Source organism: Somniosus microcephalus, chromosome 6 (genome assembly GCF_052327205.1).
Source record: "Somniosus microcephalus isolate GS21.2 chromosome 6, FLI_Smic_1.0, whole genome shotgun sequence".
Classification (NCBI taxonomy): domain Eukaryota; kingdom Metazoa; phylum Chordata; class Chondrichthyes; order Squaliformes; family Somniosidae; genus Somniosus; species Somniosus microcephalus.
The window spans coordinates 147,676,139-147,701,620 of record NC_140992.1 but is presented as its reverse complement, the minus strand read 5'-3'; the positions used below and the strand labels follow the sequence as shown (position 1 = coordinate 147,701,620).

Sequence of the window (25,482 nt, the reverse complement as noted above, 5' to 3'; positions counted from 1 at the left end):
GCAGATATTGTAGTGTACCAAAGTACAAATGAGCCATGGCAGTTTCTAGGGTGAGAGGCGTTCTCAAGCAGAATGATGTGATTGGCATCACATGCTAGCTGCACATTAATAGAATGATACCCTTTCCGGTTGACAAAAAGTGAGGGGCATTGACACGAGGCCTTCAATGCCATGTGAGTACCATCCTGGGCCTGGGGCAAATGTTGCCAGGCTTTGAAAGTGAACTGTTTGCTCTCTCAACCCGGGCAGCTTCCAACGTGATCAACTAGAATCATACAGCACAGAAGGAGGCCACTCGGCCCATCCCCCTGCACTTTCCCCACAGCCCTGCAAATCTTTCCTTTTCAAGTATATGTCTAATGCATTTAGAAAGTTACTATTGAATCTGCTTCCACCACCCTTTCAGGTAGTTCATTCCAGATCACAACATAAATAGGATCTGGAATATTCTCATCTGGAATATAAAAAAATATTCTCATCTCCCCCCTGGTTCTTTTGCCAATTACTGTATCTTAAATCTGTGTCCATTGATTACTGACCCTCCAGCCACTGGAAACAGTTTTTCCTTATTTGTCAAAACCCTTCCTAATTTTGAACAACTCTATTAAATCTCCCTGGTCCATTTAATATCCACTGCCAAAGCTTGTGCCCTGTGTTTATCTGGGGTGTAATCTGTGGCCAGCAGCTGACCTCACTCTCCTGTTGTCTCCAGCCTTTTCACACACCGTCATGAGCACAGTAACGTAGTAAGAGTTTCAGGCAGGAGAAGACCATCTAGCCCACCCACCTCCAGGGCCTGGGGCCTAGACAGCTGACGTCACGGCCGCCAATGATGGGATGAAGGCGGGCGATGTACCAGTCAGAGGAACAAAGAGTTCATTGGTCGGTGGAGGGGGGGGGAAGGTTATAAGGGTGGAGGATGCTGTAGAGATAGGGAACAGAGCGGTCATGGAGGGACTTAAACATTTTCTAAGAAACTGTTTACCTGAATAGTGAAAATTTAAAAAAAACAACTCCTCCCAGATAACAAACTGACATCTCTCAACACTGAAAATATCACAATCAGAGCAAAACATTGCTGAATAGTTTGAATACAGTGTGTGAAGATTACCAGCAATGCAAACCCTCTACACTGGCAGATTTGTTCTGGGTTGGAGCTAATTAAGTTTTAAATAAGATGCAATGAAGCAAAGGGATAATGCAAAACTGGCAATGTTCCGTTCTAAATAATGCCAAGTGTATTCATTATGTATAAAGGTTTATGCACTTAATAAAAGGAGCTGCCTTAAAGCACAACAGAGAGCCAGAAACAGGGGCGATTTTAACCCTACTCACTCAGCAGAAATCTGGTGGGTGGACAGTTAAAATCGCTCTGGCTCTTCCCTGTCCGAAAGCTGCCATGATCACAAGATCTGCAATTTTAACCTGCTCTCCTGAGCAGGCAGCAAGGACAGGCGCCCGGAGCCAACAGGGTCCTTCTTTATATATGCATGTTGCGGCCCACTCACATCATTGAGTCCCAACTGTGATTTTATCTCAGGCCTGAGCAGGGAATCCACCTGGAGTTAAAATCGGGACCAACCTATAGAAGGATTCGCTCAACATGTTACTGAGACCAGCATGGTACCTCCCACTCTACAAGAGGCACTGCTTGGCACTGCAATAATTTCAGCATCTCAGAGAGACTGCAAGTCTTCTACACATAACGACTCCCAAGATTTCAGTAAATACAAAGGGATGAGAAAAAAGAAAGGAGTTGCATTTCTATAGCGCTTTTCATGACATCAGGATGTCCCAAAGTGCTCTACAACCAGTGAAGTACTTTTGAAGCGTAGTCACTGCTGTAATGTAAGAAACACGGCAGCGTATTTGCACACAGCAAGCTCCCACGAACAGCAAAGAGATAAATGATTACTTCAGGAAAGATGTAAAGGCCATAGAAAGAGCAGGTTTACCAGGATGTTACCAGGGATGAGTGGCTTCAGTTATAAGGAGGGGTTGGAAAAGTTAGGACTGTTCTCCTTGGAACAGAGAAGGTAAAGAGGTGACCTAATAGAGGTTTTCAAGATGATGAGAGGTTTTGATAGAGTAGAGAGAAAAAAACTATTCCCTCTGGTGACTGGGTCAATAACCAGAGGTCACAGATTCAAAATTATTGGAGAAAGATCTAGAGGGGAGATGAGGAGACTTTTTTCACTCAGAGAGTTGTTGGGATCGGGAACGCTCAACCTGAGAAGGTGGTGGAAGATGATTCCATCAATAATTTTAAAAGGCAATTGGACGGGTTCTTGAGGGTGAGGAGCTTACAGGGTTACAGACAAAAAGCGGGGGTGTGGGACTGAGCACGGCTGCTCTTTCACAAAGCCAGCACCGGCACGACGGGCCGAATGGCCTCCTTCTGTGCTGTAAGTTTCTGTGATTCTATAATTTTTTTTTGTGATGTTGGTTGAGGGATAAATATTGGCCAGGACACTGGGGAGAACTCCCCTGAACTTCATCGAGTAGCGCCATGGGCTCTCTTATGCCCATCTGAGAGGACAGATGGGGCCTGCCCCATTGCAATGTCCCACAAACAATAATGAAATAATGACCAAAAAAGTCACAAGAAAGACCCAAACACTCCAGGTTTGCTTCCACGATCAGCCAACAATCCTGTCTGTAGGTAGGGGCTTGGAGCTTATGCAAATACTGTACTCCTGCCTGCCTGCCATTTTCACTCCTAATCCATACGCTCAGTGGGGAGACTTGATGGTAGCAAGGGTGGTTGGGGAGAGGACCACATCACTGCAGCACCGATTCTCTGGTCCGCCCTTCTGTCGAACGGGGCCCCCCAACCCCCAGGTTTGTCCTGCCGTTCCAGCTGGTCCACTCAATGTGAAACTCGGACTCACCAGAGAGCTGGTATAGGTGGGGTCTGAGGTGTCATCTTGCAGGTAACGTGACAGGCCGAAGTCTGACACCTTGCACACCAGGTTGCTGTTGACCAGGATGTTGCGTGCAGCCAGGTCACGATGCACGTAGTTCATCTCCGACAGGTACTTCATCCCTGCCGCGATGCCCCGCATCATCCCCACCAGCTGGATCACTGTGAACTGCCCGTCATTTTGCTGCAGAAAATAAACAAGTTCATTAGTATACGTGCATGTGTTCAATAACAAAAGAAAAATCAGGAGGGAAAGTCTTTAGCCTAGCACACAGGGAAAACACACGGGTGGCCAACTCCACCTCAAATCCTCTTAAAACAAAAATGACAGCATCCTCACCCCTCTACCTGAAGGTCTTGAATCTTTGTTGGGGTATGGTTTCATCAGCACTCTGCTGCTAACTCGTCCAAGTGGTCATTCTTTACCTGTGAGTGCTGACAGGCTATTTAACTGTGGAAGGCAGCACCCCATAACTCAACCTCGTTCTCACCGATGCTCATTTGACAAAAGTGAAGTATCGCTGTCTGGGGTTTGGCTTGATGTTGTTTCCTTTAATTATGCCACGGTTAAACAAACAACTTCACTCACAGATATTCTGTCCTATCGTACGGCTTACTCCTGCTTTTATTTCTTATGTTATTATCCCAGCTTAACGCCATATAATGCTGTGACTATTGTTCAGTTAGTTGCCGGGCAGTTTGCTTGAGGGAGGAGCCAAGCCACTCAATTCAAATACAAACCTGCTGAGCAATTTGTTCAGCTATGTGTGTGTGCATGTGTGATTGGCAGCTTTGTGAATGTACCAGTTATTTAAATTCAAAAACCCCAGTAACTATTTTGGAATTATGAGGCGGCAATTTTCAAATCAGTGCGTGTGATAAGAACATAAGAAATAGGAGCAGGAGTAGGCCCTTCGGCCCCTCGAGCCTGCTCCGCCATTCAATAAGATCATGGCTGATCTTCTACATCAACTACACTTTCCTGCCCGATCCCCATATCCCTTGATTCCCTAAGAATCCAAAAATCTATCGATCTCAGTCTTGAATATACTCAATGACTGAGCATTCACAGCCCTTTGGGGTAGAGAATTCCAAAGATTCACAACCATATGAGTTGATCTAGAATCTTCAAAGAGAGCTTGCCTGATTGGAACGTCTAAAGAGAATGCGATGGACCAGGCTGGGATAGTGCCACCAAACCATTTTTGAAGACAAGGAAGATCCCATGGAAGATTGGGACTGAACCAGTTGCTGAAGGTCTCTCTTTGTTCTCTGTTTGTTACCCTAGGCACATGATGAATTGTACCTTGGTAACATGCCAAGTGAAAACATGCTCGAGAGGCTGGGCCTCCCCTACGGCAGTACTGTAGTTTGAAACACAGAAACCAAAAATTTCTCGAGTAAAAATAGTGCAAGAAACTCGAAAACTTAACCATCCACGCACAGGACATTTCAAATGAGGTGACAGGACAGCAACCACCAGAGGTTGAGACCCCCGCACCCAAGTCCTGGGCCACGGAAGCTAATGGTGGCACTAGCAAATGATGCCCTGGAGCAGGCTGGGAATGTCTTCTTGAACGTTTTTGGTCTGTGCAGATTAGTGTTACACAGGACGGTCATTTTACCAACATAGCTAAACTGAGAAATCCTTTCTCACCCTCCATTTAACAGCATGTAAAACTTTGACCTTAAACACTGGATTCCAGCTGTCAGAAAACACCAGCTGATTTTCAAATTGCTTGTTAGCTTATTGAGTGCAAGTTACTGAGTGCTTCTCAATTGTAAAATAAAAGTCACATTTGGAGAAGTCTCTGCCATAATTAAAATCAGCGAATCTTTGATGAGATATCATGTGTCGGCAGTGTTCCATTATTATTTATTCCCAAGTTGTACTTCAAGTCGATTTTCTGAACTGATTTTCACTACAACTGCCTGTGAAGTGAAACTTTGACTAACACCCTTTCTACTTTCATTATATTTTTGAACATTAGTCTACATCACGGTGCTCGAGCTTTGGTCTTCGTGAGCTACATACGTGTGCACCACAGAGCCTTAGAGGTACATAAAGGAAGCAAAATTTCTCAGGTCACAAACCTGGTGGGTTCAAGGGCTCAGCACTGATCAGATCATCACACTACTGTAGGACTGGGCACTGATCAGATCCTGGCACGATTGTAGGACTGGGCACTGATGAGACCCTGACACTACTGCAGGACTGGGCACTGACCAGATCCTCAATCTATTGTAGGGCTTAGCAGAGAGCAGATCTTCAAACAACTGTAGGACAGGGCACTGATCAGATCCTGACACTACTGTAGGGCTGGGCACTGATCAGATCCTGACACTACTGTAAGACTGGGCACTGATCAGATCCTGACACCGCTGTAGGACTGGGCACTGAACAGATCATCACACTGCTGTAGGACTGGGCACTGATCAAATCCTGACACTGCTGTAGGGCTGGGCACTGATCAGATCATCACACTGCTGTAGGGCTGGGCACTGATCAGATCCTGACACTACTGTAGGACTGGGCACTGAGCAGATCCTCACACTACTGTAGGACTGGGCACTGATCAGATCCTCACACTACTGAAGGACCGGGCACTGATGAGATCCTCACAATACTGTAGGACTGGGCACTGCTCAGATCCTCACACTTCTCTCGGGCTGGGCACTGATCAGATCCTCACACTACTTCAGGGCAGGGCACTGATCAAATCCTCACACTACGACAGGGCTGCGCACTTATCAGACACTGCCACTACTGTAGGACAGGGCATTGATCTGATCCTGACACTATTGTCGGACTGGGCACTGATCAGATCCTCATACTACTGTAGGGCTGGGCACTGATCTGATCCTGACACTATTTTTGGACTGGGCACTGCCAAGATCCACACACGAGTGTAGGGCTGGGCACTGATCAGAACCTGACACTACTGTAGGACTGGGCACTGAACAGATCATCACACTGCTGTAGGGCTGGGCACTGATCAGATCCTGACTCCACTGTAGGACTGGGCACTGATTAGATCCTGACACTACTGTAGGACTGGGCACTGATCTGATCCTGATACTACTGTAGGGCTGGGCACTGATCAGATCCTCACACGACTGTAGGAATGGGCGCTGTTCAGATCCTGACACAACTGTAAGACTGGGCACTGCTCTGATCCTGACACTACTGGAGGGGTGGGCAATGATCTGATCCTCACACTACTATAGGACTGGGCACTGATCAGATCATCACACTATTGTAGGACTGGGCACTGATCAGATTCTCACACTATTGGCAGACTGGGCACTGATCAGATCCTGACACTATTGTAGGAGTGAACAGTGATCAGATCCTCACACTACTGTAGGACTGGGCACTGATCAGATCCTGACTCTACTGTCGGGCTGGGCACTGATCAGATCCACACACTACTTCAGGGCTGGGCACTGATCAGATCCTCACACTACTACAGAGCTGGGCACTGATCAGACCCTGCCACTACTGTAGGACTGGGCACTGATCAGGTCCTGACACTATTGTAGGAGTGAGCAATGATCAGATCCTCACACTACTGTAGGACTGGGCACTGATCAGATTCTGACACTACTGTCAGACTGGGCACTGCCCAGATCCTCACACGAGTGTAGGGCTGGGCACTGATCAGATCCTGACACTACTGTAGGACTGGGAACTGATCTGATCCTGATACTACTATAGGACGAGGCACTGATCAGATCCTCCCACTACTGTCACACTGGGCACTGCCCAGGTCCTCACACGAGTGTAGGGCTGGGCACTGATCAGATCCTGACACTAATGCAGGAGTGGGCACTGATCAGATCCTGAAAATAGTGTAGGACTGGGCACTGATCAGATCCTGACACTACTGTCGGGCTGGGCAATGATCAAATCCACACACTACTACAGGGCTGGGCACTGATCAGATCCTCACACTACTACAGGGCTGGGCACTGAACAGGACATCACACTACTGTAGGGCTGGGCTCTGATCAGATCCTGACACCACTGTAGGACAGGGCACTGATCAGATCATCACACTGCTGTAGGATTGGGCACTGATCAGATCCTCACACTGCTGTAGGGCTGGGCACTGATCAGATCCTCACACCACTGTAGGGCTGGGCAGTGATCAGATCCTGACACTACTGTAGGACTGGGCACTGATCAGATCCTGACACTACAGCAGGACTGGGCACTGATCAGATCCTGACACCACTGTAGGACAGGGCACTGATCAGATCCTGACACTACTGTAGGACTGGGCACTGATCAGATCCTGACACTACTGTAGGACTGGGCACTGATCAGATCTTGACACCACTGTAGGACTGGGCACTGAACAGATCATCACACTACTGTAGGACTGGGCACTGATCAGATCCTGACACTACTGTAGGACTGGGCACTGATCAGATCCTGACACCACTGTAGGACTGGGCACTGAACAGATCATCACACTGCTGTAGGACTGGGCACTGATCAAATCCTGACACTGCTGTAGGGCTGGGCACTGATCAGATCATCACACTGCTGTAGGGCTGGGCACTGATCAGATCCTGACACTACTGTAGGACTGGGCACTGAGCAGATCCTCACACTACTGTAGGACTGGGCACTGATCAGATCCTCACACTACTGAAGGACCGGGCACTGATGAGATCCTCACAATACTGTAGGACTGGGCACTGCTCAGATCCTCACACTTCTCTCGGGCTGGGCACTGATCAGATCCTCACACTACTTCAGGGCAGGGCACTGATCAAATCCTCACACTACGACAGGGCTGCGCACTTATCAGACACTGCCACTACTGTAGGACAGGGCATTGATCTGATCCTGACACTATTGTCGGACTGGGCACTGATCAGATCCTCATACTACTGTAGGGCTGGGCACTGATCTGATCCTGACACTATTTTTGGACTGGGCACTGCCAAGATCCACACACGAGTGTAGGGCTGGGCACTGATCAGAACCTGACACTACTGTAGGACTGGGCACTGAACAGATCATCACACTGCTGTAGGGCTGGGCACTGATCAGATCCTGACTCCACTGTAGGACTGGGCACTGATTAGATCCTGACACTACTGTAGGACTGGGCACTGATCTGATCCTGACACTACTGTAGGGCTGGGCACTGGTCAGATCCTCACACTACTGTAGGACTAGGCACTGATCAGATTCTGACACTACATTAGGACTGGGCACTGATCAGATCCTCACACTACCGTAGGAATGGGCGCTGTTCAGATCCTGACACAACTGTAAGACTGGGCACTGCTCTGATCCTGACACTACTGGAGGGGTGGGCAATGATCTGATCCTCACACTACTATAGGACTGGGCACTGATCAGATCATCACACTATTGTAGAACTGGGCACTGATCAGATTCTCACACTATTGGCAGACTGGGCACTGATCAGATCCTGACACTATTGTAGGAGTGAGCAGTGATCAGATCCTCACACTACTGTAGGACTGGGCACTGATCAGATCCTGACTCTACTGTCGGGCTGGGCACTGATCAGATCCACACACTACTTCAGGGCTGGGCACTGATCAGATCCTCACACTACTGCAGAGCTGGGCACTGATCAGACCCTGCCACTACTGTAGGACTGGGCACTGATCAGGTCCTGACACTATTGTAGGAGTGAGCAATGATCAGATCCTCACAGTACTGTAGGACTGGGCACTGATCAGATTCTGACACTACTGTCAGACTGGGCACTGCCCAGATCCTCACACGAGTGTAGGGCTGGGCACTGATCAGATCCTGACACTACTGTAGGACTGGGAACTGATCTGATCCTGATACTACTATAGGACGAGGCACTGATCAGATCCTCCCACTACTGTCACACTGGGCACTGCCCAGGTCCTCACACGAGTGTAGGGCTGGGCACTGATCAGATCCTGACACTAATGCAGGAGTGGGCACTGATCAGATCCTGAAAATAGTGTAGGACTGGGCACTGATCAGATCCTGACACTACTGTCGGGCTGGGCAATGATCAAATCCACACACTACTACAGGGCTGGGCACTGATCAGATCCTCACACTACTACAGGGCTGGGCACTGAACAGGACATCACACTACTGTAGGGCTGGGCTCTGATCAGATCCTGACACCACTGTAGGACAGGGCACTGATCAGATCATCACACTGCTGTAGGATTGGGCACTGATCAGATCCTCACACTGCTGTAGGGCTGGGCACTGATCAGATCCTCACACCACTGTAGGGCTGGGCAGTGATCAGATCCTGACACTACTGTAGGACTGGGCACTGATCAGATCCTGACACTGCAGCAGGACTGGGCACTGATCAGATCCTGACACCACTGTAGGACAGGGCACTGATCAGATCCTGACACTACTGTAGGACTGGGCACTGATCAGATCCTGACACTACTGTAGGACTGGGCACTGATCAGATCCTGACACCACTGTAGGACTGGGCACTGAACAGATCATCACACTACTGTAGGACTGGGCACTGATCAGATCCTCACACCACTGTAGGACTGGGCACTGATCAGATCCTCACACTACTGTAGGTCTGGGCACTTATCAGATCCTGACACTACTGTAGGACTGGGCACTGATCAGATCCTGACACTACTGTAGGACTGGGCACTGATCAGATCATCACACTGCCGTAGGACTGGGCACTGATCAGATCCTCACACTACTGTAGGTCTGGGCACTTATCAGATCCTGACACTACTGTAGGACTAGACATGGATCAGATCCTCATACTACTGTAGGACTGGGCACTGATCAGATCCTGACACTAATGTAGGACTGGGCACTGATCAGATTCTGACACTACTGTAGGGCTGGGCACTGATCAGATCCTCACACCAATGTAGGATTGGGCACTGATCAGATCCTGACACTACTGTAGGACTGGGCACTGATCAGATCCTGACACCACTGTAGGACTGGGCACTAATCAGATCCTGACACTGCTGTAGGACTGGGCACTGATCAGATTCTGACACTACTGTAGGGCCGGGCACTGATGAGATCCTGACACTACTGTAGGACTGGGCACTAATCAGATCCTGACACTGCTGTAGGACTGGGCACTGATCAGATCCTCACACTACTGTTGGGCTGGGCACTGATCAGATCCTCACACTACTGTAAGACTGGCACTGATCAGATCCTCACACTACTGTAGGACTGAGCACTGAACAGATCCTGACACTACTGTATGGCTGAGCACTGATCAGATCCTGACACTGCAGTAGGGCTGGGCACTGATCAGAACCTCACACTACTTTAGGACTGGGCACTGATCTGATGATGACATTAATGTAGGGCTGGGCACTGATCAGATCCTCACACTATTGTAGGACTGGCACTGATCAGATCCTCACACTACTGTAGGACTGGGCACTGATCAGATCCTGACACTACATTAGGACTGGGCACTGATCAGATCCTGACACTACAGCAGGACTGGGCACTGATCAGATCCTGACACCACTGTAGGACAGGGCACTGATCAGATCCTGACACTACTGTAGGACTGGGCACTGATCAGATCCTGACACTACTGTAGGACTGGGCACTGATCAGATCCTGACACCACTGTAGGACTGGGCACTGAACAGATCATCACACTACTGTAGGACTGGGCACTGATCAGATCCTGACACTACTGTAGGACTGGGCACTGATCAGATCCTGACACCACTGTAGGACTGGGCACTGAACAGATCATCACACTGCTGTAGGACTGGGCACTGATCAAATCCTGACACTGCTGTAGGGCTGGGCACTGATCAGATCATCACACTGCTGTAGGGCTGGGCACTGATCAGATCCTGACACTACTGTAGGACTGGGCACTGAGCAGATCCTCACACTACTGTAGGACTGGGCACTGATCAGATCCTCACACTACTGAAGGACCGGGCACTGATGAGATCCTCACAATACTGTAGGACTGGGCACTGCTCAGATCCTCACACTTCTCTCGGGCTGGGCACTGATCAGATCCTCACACTACTTCAGGGCAGGGCACTGATCAAATCCTCACACTACGACAGGGCTGCGCACTTATCAGACACTGCCACTACTGTAGGACAGGGCATTGATCTGATCCTGACACTATTGTCGGACTGGGCACTGATCAGATCCTCATACTACTGTAGGGCTGGGCACTGATCTGATCCTGACACTATTTTTGGACTGGGCACTGCCAAGATCCACACACGAGTGTAGGGCTGGGCACTGATCAGAACCTGACACTACTGTAGGACTGGGCACTGAACAGATCATCACACTGCTGTAGGGCTGGGCACTGATCAGATCCTGACTCCACTGTAGGACTGGGCACTGATTAGATCCTGACACTACTGTAGGACTGGGCACTGATCTGATCCTGACACTACTGTAGGGCTGGGCACTGGTCAGATCCTCACACTACTGTAGGACTAGGCACTGATCAGATTCTGACACTACATTAGGACTAGGCACTGATCAGATCCTCACACTACCGTAGGAATGGGCGCTGTTCAGATCCTGACACAACTGTAAGACTGGGCACTGCTCTGATCCTGACACTACTGGAGGGGTGGGCAATGATCTGATCCTCACACTACTATAGGACTGGGCACTGATCAGATCATCACACTATTGTAGAACTGGGCACTGATCAGATTCTCACATTATTGGCAGACTGGGCACTGATCAGATCCTGACACTATTGTAGGAGTGAGCAGTGATCAGATCCTCACACTACTGTAGGACTGGGCACTGATCAGATCCTGACTCTACTGTCGGGCTGGGCACTGATCAGATCCACACACTACTTCAGGGCTGGGCACTGATCAGATCCTCACACTACTGCAGAGCTGGGCACTGATCAGACCCTGCCACTACTGTAGGACTGGGCACTGATCAGGTCCTGACACTATTGTAGGAGTGAGCAATGATCAGATCCTCACAGTACTGTAGGACTGGGCACTGATCAGATTCTGACACTACTGTCAGACTGGGCACTGCCCAGATCCTCACACGAGTGTAGGGCTGGGCACTGATCAGATCCTGACACTACTGTAGGACTGGGAACTGATCTGATCCTGATACTACTATAGGACGAGGCACTGATCAGATCCTCCCACTACTGTCACACTGGGCACTGCCCAGGTCCTCACACGAGTGTAGGGCTGGGCACTGATCAGATCCTGACACTAATGCAGGAGTGGGCACTGATCAGATCCTGAAAATAGTGTAGGACTGGGCACTGATCAGATCCTGACACTACTGTCGGGCTGGGCAATGATCAAATCCACACACTACTACAGGGCTGGGCACTGATCAGATCCTCACACTACTACAGGGCTGGGCACTGAACAGGACATCACACTACTGTAGGGCTGGGCTCTGATCAGATCCTGACACCACTGTAGGACAGGGCACTGATCAGATCATCACACTGCTGTAGGATTGGGCACTGATCAGATCCTCACACTGCTGTAGGGCTGGGCACTGATCAGATCCTCACACCACTGTAGGGCTGGGCAGTGATCAGATCCTGACACTACTGTAGGACTGGGCACTGATCAGATCCTGACACTGCAGCAGGACTGGGCACTGATCAGATCCTGACACCACTGTAGGACAGGGCACTGATCAGATCCTGACACTACTGTAGGACTGGGCACTGATCAGATCCTGACACTACTGTAGGACTGGGCACTGATCAGATCCTGACACCACTGTAGGACTGGGCACTGAACAGATCATCACACTACTGTAGGACTGGGCACTGATCAGATCCTCACACCACTGTTGGACTGGGCACTGATCAGATCCTCACACTACTGTAGGTCTGGGCACTTATCAGATCCTGACACGACTGTAGGACTGGGCACTGATCAGATCCTGACACTACTGTAGGACTGGGCACTGATCAGATCATCACACTGCCGTAGGACTGGGCACTGATCAGATCCTCACACTACTGTAGGGCTGGGCACTGATCAGATCCTGACACCACTGTAGGACTGGGCACTGATCAGATCCTCACACTACTGTAGGTCTGGGCACTTATCAGATCCTGACACTACTGTAGGACTAGACATGGATCAGATCCTCATACTACTGTAGGACTGGGCACTGATCAGATCCTGACACTAATGTAGGACTGGGCACTGATCAGATTCTGACACTACTGTAGGGCTGGGCACTGATCAGATCCGCACACCAATGTAGGATTGGGCACTGATCAGATCCTGACACTACTGTAGGACTGGGCACTGATCAGATCCTGACACCACTTTAGGACTGGGCACTAATCAGATCCTGACACTGCTGTAGGACTGGGCACTGATCAGATTCTGACACTACTGTAGGGCTGGGCACTGATCAGATCCTGACACTACTGTAGGACTGGGCACTGATCAGATCCTGACACCACTGTAGGACTGGGCACTAATCAGATCCTGACACTGCTGTAGGACTGGGCACTGATCAGATCCTCACACTACTGTAGGGCTGGGCACTGATCAGATCCTGACACCACTGTAGGACTGGGCACTGATCAGATCCTCACACTACTGTTGGGCTGGGCACTGATCAGATCCTCACACTACTGTAAGACTGGCACTGATCAGATCCTCACACTACTGTAGGACTGAGCACTGAACAGATCCTGACACTACTGTATGGCTGAGCACTGATCAGATCCTGACACTGCAGTAGGGCTGGGCACTGATCAGAACCTCACACTACTTTAGGACTGGGCACTGATCTGATGATGACATTAATGTAGGGCTGGGCACTGATCAGATCCTCACACTATTGTAGGACTGGCACTGATCAGATCCTCACACTACTGTAGGACTGGGCACTGATCAGATCCTGACACTACATTAGGACTGGGCACTGATCAGATCCTGACACTACAGCAGGACTGGGCACTGATCAGATCCTGACACCACTGTAGGACAGGGCACTGATCAGATCCTGACACTACTGTAGGACTGGGCACTGATCAGATCCTGACACTACTGTAGGACTGGGCACTGATCAGATCCTGACACCACTGTAGGACTGGGCACTGAACAGATCATCACACTACTGTAGGACTGGGCACTGATCAGATCCTGACACTACTGTAGGACTGGGCACTGATCAGATCCTGACACCACTGTAGGACTGGGCACTGAACAGATCATCACACTGCTGTAGGACTGGGCACTGATCAAATCCTGACACTGCTGTAGGGCTGGGCACTGATCAGATCATCACACTGCTGTAGGGCTGGGCACTGATCAGATCCTGACACTACTGTAGGACTGGGCACTGAGCAGATCCTCACACTACTGTAGGACTGGGCACTGATCAGATCCTCACACTACTGAAGGACCGGGCACTGATGAGATCCTCACAATACTGTAGGACTGGGCACTGCTCAGATCCTCACACTTCTCTCGGGCTGGGCACTGATCAGATCCTCACACTACTTCAGGGCAGGGCACTGATCAAATCCTCACACTACGACAGGGCTGCGCACTTATCAGACACTGCCACTACTGTAGGACAGGGCATTGATCTGATCCTGACACTATTGTCGGACTGGGCACTGATCAGATCCTCATACTACTGTAGGGCTGGGCACTGATCTGATCCTGACACTATTTTTGGACTGGGCACTGCCAAGATCCACACACGAGTGTAGGGCTGGGCACTGATCAGAACCTGACACTACTGTAGGACTGGGCACTGAACAGATCATCACACTGCTGTAGGGCTGGGCACTGATCAGATCCTGACTCCACTGTAGGACTGGGCACTGATTAGATCCTGACACTACTGTAGGACTGGGCACTGATCTGATCCTGACACTACTGTAGGGCTGGGCACTGGTCAGATCCTCACACTACTGTAGGACTAGGCACTGATCAGATTCTGACACTACATTAGGACTAGGCACTGATCAGATCCTCACACTACCGTAGGAATGGGCGCTGTTCAGATCCTGACACAACTGTAAGACTGGGCACTGCTCTGATCCTGACACTACTGGAGGGGTGGGCAATGATCTGATCCTCACACTACTATAGGACTGGGCACTGATCAGATCATCACACTATTGTAGAACTGGGCACTGATCAGATTCTCACACTATTGGCAGACTGGGCACTGATCAGATCCTGACACTATTGTAGGAGTGAGCAGTGATCAGATCCTCACACTACTGTAGGACTGGGCACTGATCAGATCCTGACTCTACTGTCGGGCTGGGCACTGATCAGATCCACACACTACTTCAGGGCTGGGCACTGATCAGATCCTCACACTACTGCAGAGCTGGGCACTGATCAGACCCTGCCACTACTGTAGGACTGGGCACTGATCAGGTCCTGACACTATTGTAGGAGTGAGCAATGATCAGATCCTCACAGTACTGTAGGACTGGGCACTGATCAGATTCTGACACTACTGTCAGACTGGGCACTGCCCAGATCCTCACACGAGTGTAGGGCTGGGCACTGATCAGATCCTGACACTACTGTAGGACTGGGAACTGATCTGATCCTGATACTACTATAGGACGAGGCACTGATCAGATCCTCCCACTACTGTCACACTGGGCACTGCCCAGGTCCTCACACGAGTGTAGGGCTGGGCACTGATCAGATCCTGACACTAATGCAGGAGTGGGCACTGATCAGATCCTGAAAATAGTGTAGGACTGGGCACTGATCAGATCCTGACACTACTGTCGGGCTGGGCAATGATCAAATCCACACACTACTACAGGGCTGGGCACTGATCAGATCCTCACACTACTACAGGGCTGGGCACTGAACAGGACATCACACTACTGTAGGGCTGGGCTCTGATCAGATCCTGACACCACTGTAGGACAGGGCACTGATCAGATCATCACACTGCTGTAGGATTGGGCACTGATCAGATCCTCACACTGCTGTAGGGCTGGGCACTGATCAGATCCTCACACCACTGTAGGGCTGGGCAGTGATCAGATCCTGACACTACTGTAGGACTGGGCACTGATCAGATCCTGACACTGCAGCAGGACTGGGCACTGATCAGATCCTGACACCACTGTAGGACAGGGCACTGATCAGATCCTGACACTACTGTAGGACTGGGCACTGATCAGATCCTGACACTACTGTAGGACTGGGCACTGATCAGATCCTGACACCACTGTAGGACTGGGCACTGAACAGATCATCACACTACTGTAGGACTGGGCACTGATCAGATCCTCACACCACTGTTGGACTGGGCACTGATCAGATCCTCACACTACTGTAGGTCTGGGCACTTATCAGATCCTGACACGACTGTAGGACTGGGCACTGATCAGATCCTGACACTACTGTAGGACTGGGCACTGATCAGATCATCACACTGCCGTAGGACTGGGCACTGATCAGATCCTCACACTACTGTAGGGCTGGGCACTGATCAGATCCTGACACCACTGTAGGACTGGGCACTGATCAGATCCTCACACTACTGTAGGTCTGGGCACTTATCAGATCCTGACACTACTGTAGGACTAGACATGGATCAGATCCTCATACTACTGTAGGACTGGGCACTGATCAGATCCTGACACTAATGTAGGACTGGGCACTGATCAGATTCTGACACTACTGTAGGGCTGGGCACTGATCAGATCCGCACACCAATGTAGGATTGGGCACTGATCAGATCCTGACACTACTGTAGGACTGGGCACTGATCAGATCCTGACACCACTTTAGGACTGGGCACTAATCAGATCCTGACACTGCTGTAGGACTGGGCACTGATCAGATTCTGACACTACTGTAGGGCTGGGCACTGATCAGATCCTGACACTACTGTAGGACTGGGCACTGATCAGATCCTGACACCACTGTAGGACTGGGCACTAATCAGATCCTGACACTGCTGTAGGACTGGGCACTGATCAGATCCTCACACTACTGTTGGGCTGGGCACTGATCAGATCCTCACACTACTGTAAGACTGGCACTGATCAGATCCTCACACTACTGTAGGACTGAGCACTGAACAGATCCTGACACTACTGTAGGGCTGAGCACTGATCAGATCCTGACACTGCAGTAGGGCTGGGCACTGATCAGAACCTCACACTACTTTAGGACTGGGCACTGATCTGATGATGACATTAATGTAGGGCTGGGCACTGATCAGATCCTCACACTATTGTAGGACTGGCACTGATCAGATCCTCACACTACTGTAGGACTGGGCACTGATCAGATCCTGACACTACATTAGGACTGGACACTGATCAGATCCTCACACTACCGTAGGACTGGGCGCTGTTCAGATCCTGACACAACTGTAGGACTGGGCACTGCTCTGATCCTGACACTACTGGTGGGCTGGGCACTGATCTGATCCTCACACTAATATAGGACTGGGCACTGATCAGATCATCACACCATTGTAGGGCTGGGCGCTGATCTGATCCTCACACTAATATAGGACTGGGCACTGATCAGATCATCACACCATTGTAGGCCTGGGCATTGATCACATCCTCACACTACTGTAGGACTGGGCACTGATCAGATCCTGACACTACTGTCGGGCTGGGCACTGATCAGATCCACACACTACTTCAAGGCTGGGCTCTGATCAGATCCTCACACTACTACAGGGCTGGGCACTGATCAGACCCTCACACTACTGTAGGACTGGGCACTGATCAGATCCTGACTCTACTGTCGGGCTGGGCACTGATCAGATCCACACACTACTTCAGGGCTGGGCACTGATCAGATCCTCACACTACTGCAGAGCTGGGCACTGATCAGACCCTGCCACTACTGTAGGACTGGGCACTGATCAGGTCCTGACACTATTGTAGGAGTGAGCAATGATCAGATCCTCACAGTACTGTAGGACTGGGCACTGATCAGATTCTGACACTACTGTCAGACTGGGCACTGCCCAGATCCTCACACGAGTGTAGGGCTGGGCACTGATCAGATCCTGACACTACTGTAGGACTGGGAACTGATCTGATCCTGATACTACTATAGGACGAGGCACTGATCAGATCCTCCCACTACTGTCACACTGGGCACTGCCCAGGTCCTCACACGAGTGTAGGGCTGGGCACTGATCAGATCCTGACACTAATGCAGGAGTGGGCACTGATCAGATCCTGAAAATAGTGTAGGACTGGGCACTGATCAGATCCTGACACTACTGTCGGGCTGGGCAATGATCAAATCCACACACTACTACAGGGCTGGGCACTGATCAGATCCTCACACTACTACAGGGCTGGGCACTGAACAGGACATCACACTACTGTAGGGCTGGGCTCTGATCAGATCCTGACACCACTGTAGGACAGGGCACTGATCAGATCATCACACTGCTGTAGGATTGGGCACTGATCAGATCCTCACACTGCTGTAGGGCTGGGCACTGATCAGATCCTCACACCACTGTAGGGCTGGGCAGTGATCAGATCCTGACACTACTGTAGGACTGGGCACTGATCAGATCCTGACACTGCAGCAGGACTGGGCACTGATCAGATCCTGACACCACTGTAGGACAGGGCACTGATCAGATCCTGACACTACTGTAGGACTGGGCACTGATCAGATCCTGACACTACTGTAGGACTGGGCACTGATCAGATCCTGACACCACTGTAGGACTGGGCACTGAACAGATCATCACACTACTGTAGGACTGGGCACTGATCAGATCCTCACACCACTGTAGGACTGGGCACTGATCAGATCCTCACACTACTGTAGGTCTGGGCACTTATCAGATCCTGACACTACTGTAGGACTGGGCACTGATCAGATCCTGACACTACTGTAGGACTGGGCACTGATCAGATCATCACACTGCCGTAGGACTGGGCACTGATCAGATCCTCACACTACTGTAGGTCTGGGCACTTATCAGATCCTGACACTACTGTAGGACTAGACATGGATCAGATCCTCATACTACTGTAGGACTGGGCACTGATCAGATCCTGACACTAATGTAGGACTGGGCACTGATCAGATTCTGACACTACTGTAGGGCTGGGCACTGATCAGATCCTCACACCAATGTAGGATTGGGCACTGATCAGATCCTGACACTACTGTAGGACTGGGCACTGATCAGATCCTGACACCACTGTAGGACTGGGCACTAATCAGATCCTGACACTGCTGTAGGACTGGGCACTGATCAGATTCTGACACTACTGTAGGGCCGGGCACTGATGAGATCCTGACACTACTGTAGGACTGGGCACTAATCAGATCCTGACACTGCTGTAGGACTGGGCACTGATCAGATCCTCACACTACTGTTGGGCTGGGCACTGATCAGATCCTCACACTACTGTAAGACTGGCACTGATCAGATCCTCACACTACTGTAGGACTGAGCACTGAACAGATCCTGACACTACTGTATGGCTGAGCACTGATCAGATCCTGACACTGCAGTAGGGCTGGGCACTGATCAGAACCTCACACTACTTTAGGACTGGGCACTGATCTGATGATGACATTAATGTAGGGCTGGGCACTGATCAGATCCTCACACTATTGTAGGACTGGCACTGATCAGATCCTCACACTACTGTAGGACTGGGCACTGATCAGATCCTGACACTACATTAGGACTGGGCACTGATCAGATCCTGACACTACAGCAGGACTGGGCACTGATCAGATCCTGACACCACTGTAGGACAGGGCACTGATCAGATCCTGACACTACTGTAGGACTGGGCACTGATCAGATCCTGACACTACTGTAGGACTGGGCACTGATCAGATCCTGACACCACTGTAGGACTGGGCACTGAACAGATCATCACACTACTGTAGGACTGGGCACTGATCAGATCCTGACACTACTGTAGGACTGGGCACTGATCAGATCCTGACACCACTGTAGGACTGGGCACTGAACAGATCATCACACTGCTGTAGGACTGGGCACTGATCAAATCCTGACACTGCTGTAGGGCTGGGCACTGATCAGATCATCACACTGCTGTAGGGCTGGGCACTGATCAGATCCTGACACTACTGTAGGACTGGGCACTGAGCAGATCCTCACACTACTGTAGGACTGGGCACTGATCAGATCCTCACACTACTGAAGGACCGGGCACTGATGAGATCCTCACAATACTGTAGGACTGGGCACTGCTCAGATCCTCACACTTCTCTCGGGCTGGGCACTGATCAGATCCTCACACTACTTCAGGGCAGGGCACTGATCAAATCCTCACACTACGACAGGGCTGCGCACTTATCAGACACTGCCACTACTGTAGGACAGGGCATTGATCTGATCCTGACACTATTGTCGGACTGGGCACTGATCAGATCCTCATACTACTGTAGGGCTGGGCACTGATCTGATCCTGACACTATTTTTGGACTGGGCACTGCCAAGATCCACACACGAGTGTAGGGCTGGGCACTGATCAGAACCTGACACTACTGTAGGACTGGGCACTGAACAGATCATCACACTGCTGTAGGGCTGGGCACTGATCAGATCCTGACTCCACTGTAGGACTGGGCACTGATTAGATCCTGACACTACTGTAGGACTGGGCACTGATCTGATCCTGACACTACTGTAGGGCTGGGCACTGGTCAGATCCTCACACTACTGTAGGACTAGGCACTGATCAGATTCTGACACTACATTAGGACTAGGCACTGATCAGATCCTCACACTACCGTAGGAATGGGCGCTGTTCAGATCCTGACACAACTGTAAGACTGGGCACTGCTCTGATCCTGACACTACTGGAGGGGTGGGCAATGATCTGATCCTCACACTACTATAGGACTGGGCACTGATCAGATCATCACACTATTGTAGAACTGGGCACTGATCAGATTCTCACACTATTGGCAGACTGGGCACTGATCAGATCCTGACACTATTGTAGGAGTGAGCAGTGATCAGATCCTCACACTACTGTAGGACTGGGCACTGATCAGATCCTGACTCTACTGTCGGGCTGGGCACTGATCAGATCCACACACTACTTCAGGGCTGGGCACTGATCAGATCCTCACACTACTGCAGAGCTGGGCACTGATCAGACCCTGCCACTACTGTAGGACTGGGCACTGATCAGGTCCTGACACTATTGTAGGAGTGAGCAATGATCAGATCCTCACAGTACTGTAGGACTGGGCACTGATCAGATTCTGACACTACTGTCAGACTGGGCACTGCCCAGATCCTCACACGAGTGTAGGGCTGGGCACTGATCAGATCCTGACACTACTGTAGGACTGGGAACTGATCTGATCCTGATACTACTATAGGACGAGGCACTGATCAGATCCTCCCACTACTGTCACACTGGGCACTGCCCAGGTCCTCACACGAGTGTAGGGCTGGGCACTGATCAGATCCTGACACTAATGCAGGAGTGGGCACTGATCAGATCCTGAAAATAGTGTAGGACTGGGCACTGATCAGATCCTGACACTACTGTCGGGCTGGGCAATGATCAAATCCACACACTACTACAGGGCTGGGCACTGATCAGATCCTCACACTACTACAGGGCTGGGCACTGAACAGGACATCACACTACTGTAGGGCTGGGCTCTGATCAGATCCTGACACCACTGTAGGACAGGGCACTGATCAGATCATCACACTGCTGTAGGATTGGGCACTGATCAGATCCTCACACTGCTGTAGGGCTGGGCACTGATCAGATCCTCACACCACTGTAGGGCTGGGCAGTGATCAGATCCTGACACTACTGTAGGACTGGGCACTGATCAGATCCTGACACTGCAGCAGGACTGGGCACTGATCAGATCCTGACACCACTGTAGGACAGGGCACTGATCAGATCCTGACACTACTGTAGGACTGGGCACTGATCAGATCCTGACACTACTGTAGGACTGGGCACTGATCAGATCCTGACACCACTGTAGGACTGGGCACTGAACAGATCATCACACTACTGTAGGACTGGGCACTGATCAGATCCTCACACCACTGTTGGACTGGGCACTGATCAGATCCTCACACTACTGTAGGTCTGGGCACTTATCAGATCCTGACACGACTGTAGGACTGGGCACTGATCAGATCCTGACACTACTGTAGGACTGGGCACTGATCAGATCATCACACTGCCGTAGGACTGGGCACTGATCAGATCCTCACACTACTGTAGGGCTGGGCACTGATCAGATCCTGACACCACTGTAGGACTGGGCACTGATCAGATCCTCACACTACTGTAGGTCTGGGCACTTATCAGATCCTGACACTACTGTAGGACTAGACATGGATCAGATCCTCATACTACTGTAGGACTGGGCACTGATCAGATCCTGACACTAATGTAGGACTGGGCACTGATCAGATTCTGACACTACTGTAGGGCTGGGCACTGATCAGATCCGCACACCAATGTAGGATTGGGCACTGATCAGATCCTGACACTACTGTAGGACTGGGCACTGATCAGATCCTGACACCACTTTAGGACTGGGCACTAATCAGATCCTGACACTGCTGTAGGACTGGGCACTGATCAGATTCTGACACTACTGTAGGGCTGGGCACTGATCAGATCCTGACACTACTGTAGGACTGGGCACTGATCAGATCCTGACACCACTGTAGGACTGGGCACTAATCAGATCCTGACACTGCTGTAGGACTGGGCACTGATCAGATCCTCACACTACTGTAGGGCTGGGCACTGATCAGATCCTGACACCACTGTAGGACTGGGCACTGATCAGATCCTCACACTACTGTTGGGCTGGGCACTGATCAGATCCTCACACTACTGTAAGACTGGCACTGATCAGATCCTCACACTACTGTAGGACTGAGCACTGAACAGATCCTGACACTACTGTATGGCTGAGCACTGATCAGATCCTGACACTGCAGTAGGGCTGGGCACTGATCAGAACCTCACACTACTTTAGGACTGGGCACTGATCTGATGATGACATTAATGTAGGGCTGGGCACTGATCAGATCCTCACACTATTGTAGGACTGGCACTGATCAGATCCTCACACTACTGTAGGACTGGGCACTGATCAGATCCTGACACTACATTAGGACTGGGCACTGATCAGATCCTGACACTACAGCAGGACTGGGCACTGATCAGATCCTGACACCACTGTAGGACAGGGCACTGATCAGATCCTGACACTACTGTAGGACTGGGCACTGATCAGATCCTGACACTACTGTAGGACTGGGCACTGATCAGATCCTGACACCACTGTAGGACTGGGCACTGAACAGATCATCACACTACTGTAGGACTGGGCACTGATCAGATCCTGACACTACTGTAGGACTGGGCACTGATCAGATCCTGACACCACTGTAGGACTGGGCACTGAACAGATCATCACACTGCTGTAGGACTGGGCACTGATCAAATCCTGACACTGCTGTAGGGCTGGGCACTGATCAGATCATCACACTGCTGTAGGGCTGGGCACTGATCAGATCCTGACACTACTGTAGGACTGGGCACTGAGCAGATCCTCACACTACTGTAGGACTGGGCACTGATCAGATCCTCACACTACTGAAGGACCGGGCACTGATGAGATCCTCACAATACTGTAGGACTGGGCACTGCTCAGATCCTCACACTTCTCTCGGGCTGGGCACTGATCAGATCCTCACACTACTTCAGGGCAGGGCACTGATCAAATCCTCACACTACGACAGGGCTGCGCACTTATCAGACACTGCCACTACTGTAGGACAGGGCATTGATCTGATCCTGACACTATTGTCGGACTGGGCACTGATCAGATCCTCATACTACTGTAGGGCTGGGCACTGATCTGATCCTGACACTATTTTTGGACTGGGCACTGCCAAGATCCACACACGAGTGTAGGGCTGGGCACTGATCAGAACCTGACACTACTGTAGGACTGGGCACTGAACAGATCATCACACTGCTGTAGGGCTGGGCACTGATCAGATCCTGACTCCACTGTAGGACTGGGCACTGATTAGATCCTGACACTACTGTAGGACTGGGCACTGATCTGATCCTGACACTACTGTAGGGCTGGGCACTGGTCAGATCCTCACACTACTGTAGGACTAGGCACTGATCAGATTCTGACACTACATTAGGACTAGGCACTGATCAGATCCTCACACTACCGTAGGAATGGGCGCTGTTCAGATCCTGACACAACTGTAAGACTGGGCACTGCTCTGATCCTGACACTACTGGAGGGGTGGGCAATGATCTGATCCTCACACTACTATAGGACTGGGCACTGATCAGATCATCACACTATTGTAGAACTGGGCACTGATCAGATTCTCACACTATTGGCAGACTGGGCACTGATCAGATCCTGACACTATTGTAGGAGTGAGCAGTGATCAGATCCTCACACTACTGTAGGACTGGGCACTGATCAGATCCTGACTCTACTGTCGGGCTGGGCACTGATCAGATCCACACACTACTTCAGGGCTGGGCACTGATCAGATCCTCACACTACTGCAGAGCTGGGCACTGATCAGACCCTGCCACTACTGTAGGACTGGGCACTGATCAGGTCCTGACACTATTGTAGGAGTGAGCAATGATCAGATCCTCACAGTACTGTAGGACTGGGCACTGATCAGACTCTGACACTACTGTCAGACTGGGCACTGCCCAGATCCTCACACGAGTGTAGGGCTGGGCACTGATCAGATCCTGACACTACTGTAGGACTGGGAACTGATCTGATCCTGATACTACTATAGGACGAGGCACTGATCAGATCCTCCCACTACTGTCACACTGGGCACTGCCCAGGTCCTCACACGAGTGTAGGGCTGGGCACTGATCAGATCCTGACACTAATGCAGGAGTGGGCACTGATCAGATCCTGAAAATAGTGTAGGACTGGGCACTGATCAGATCCTGACACTACTGTCGGGCTGGGCAATGATCAAATCCACACACTACTACAGGGCTGGGCACTGATCAGATCCTCACACTACTACAGGGCTGGGCACTGAACAGGACATCACACTACTGTAGGGCTGGGCTCTGATCAGATCCTGACACCACTGTAGGACAGGGCACTGATCAGATCATCACACTGCTGTAGGATTGGGCACTGATCAGATCCTCACACTGCTGTAGGGCTGGGCACTGATCAGATCCTCACACCACTGTAGGGCTGGGCAGTGATCAGATCCTGACACTACTGTAGGACTGGGCACTGATCAGATCCTGACACTGCAGCAGGACTGGGCACTGATCAGATCCTGACACCACTGTAGGACAGGGCACTGATCAGATCCTGACACTACTGTAGGACTGGGCACTGATCAGATCCTGACACTACTGTAGGACTGGGCACTGATCAGATCCTGACACCACTGTAGGACTGGGCACTGAACAGATCATCACACTACTGTAGGACTGGGCACTGATCAGATCCTCACACCACTGTTGGACTGGGCACTGATCAGATCC

General features: G+C 50.7%; 1 protein-coding gene across 2 annotated transcripts in view; it reads right to left on the bottom strand.

Annotated features, from left to right (window-relative positions):
- The window catches only part of LOC147116119 (ephrin type-B receptor 1), a 474,793-nt gene that overhangs the window by 122,806 nt on the left and 326,505 nt on the right, over nt 1–25,482 (bottom strand). For both annotated transcript variants that reach the window (XM_085990885.1, XM_085990884.1), the window contains exon 9: nt 2,892–3,107. In XM_085990885.1, coding sequence (XP_085847011.1) covers nt 2,892–3,107 — 216 coding nt within the window. The remainder of the gene's footprint in view (nt 1–2,891; nt 3,108–25,482) is intronic.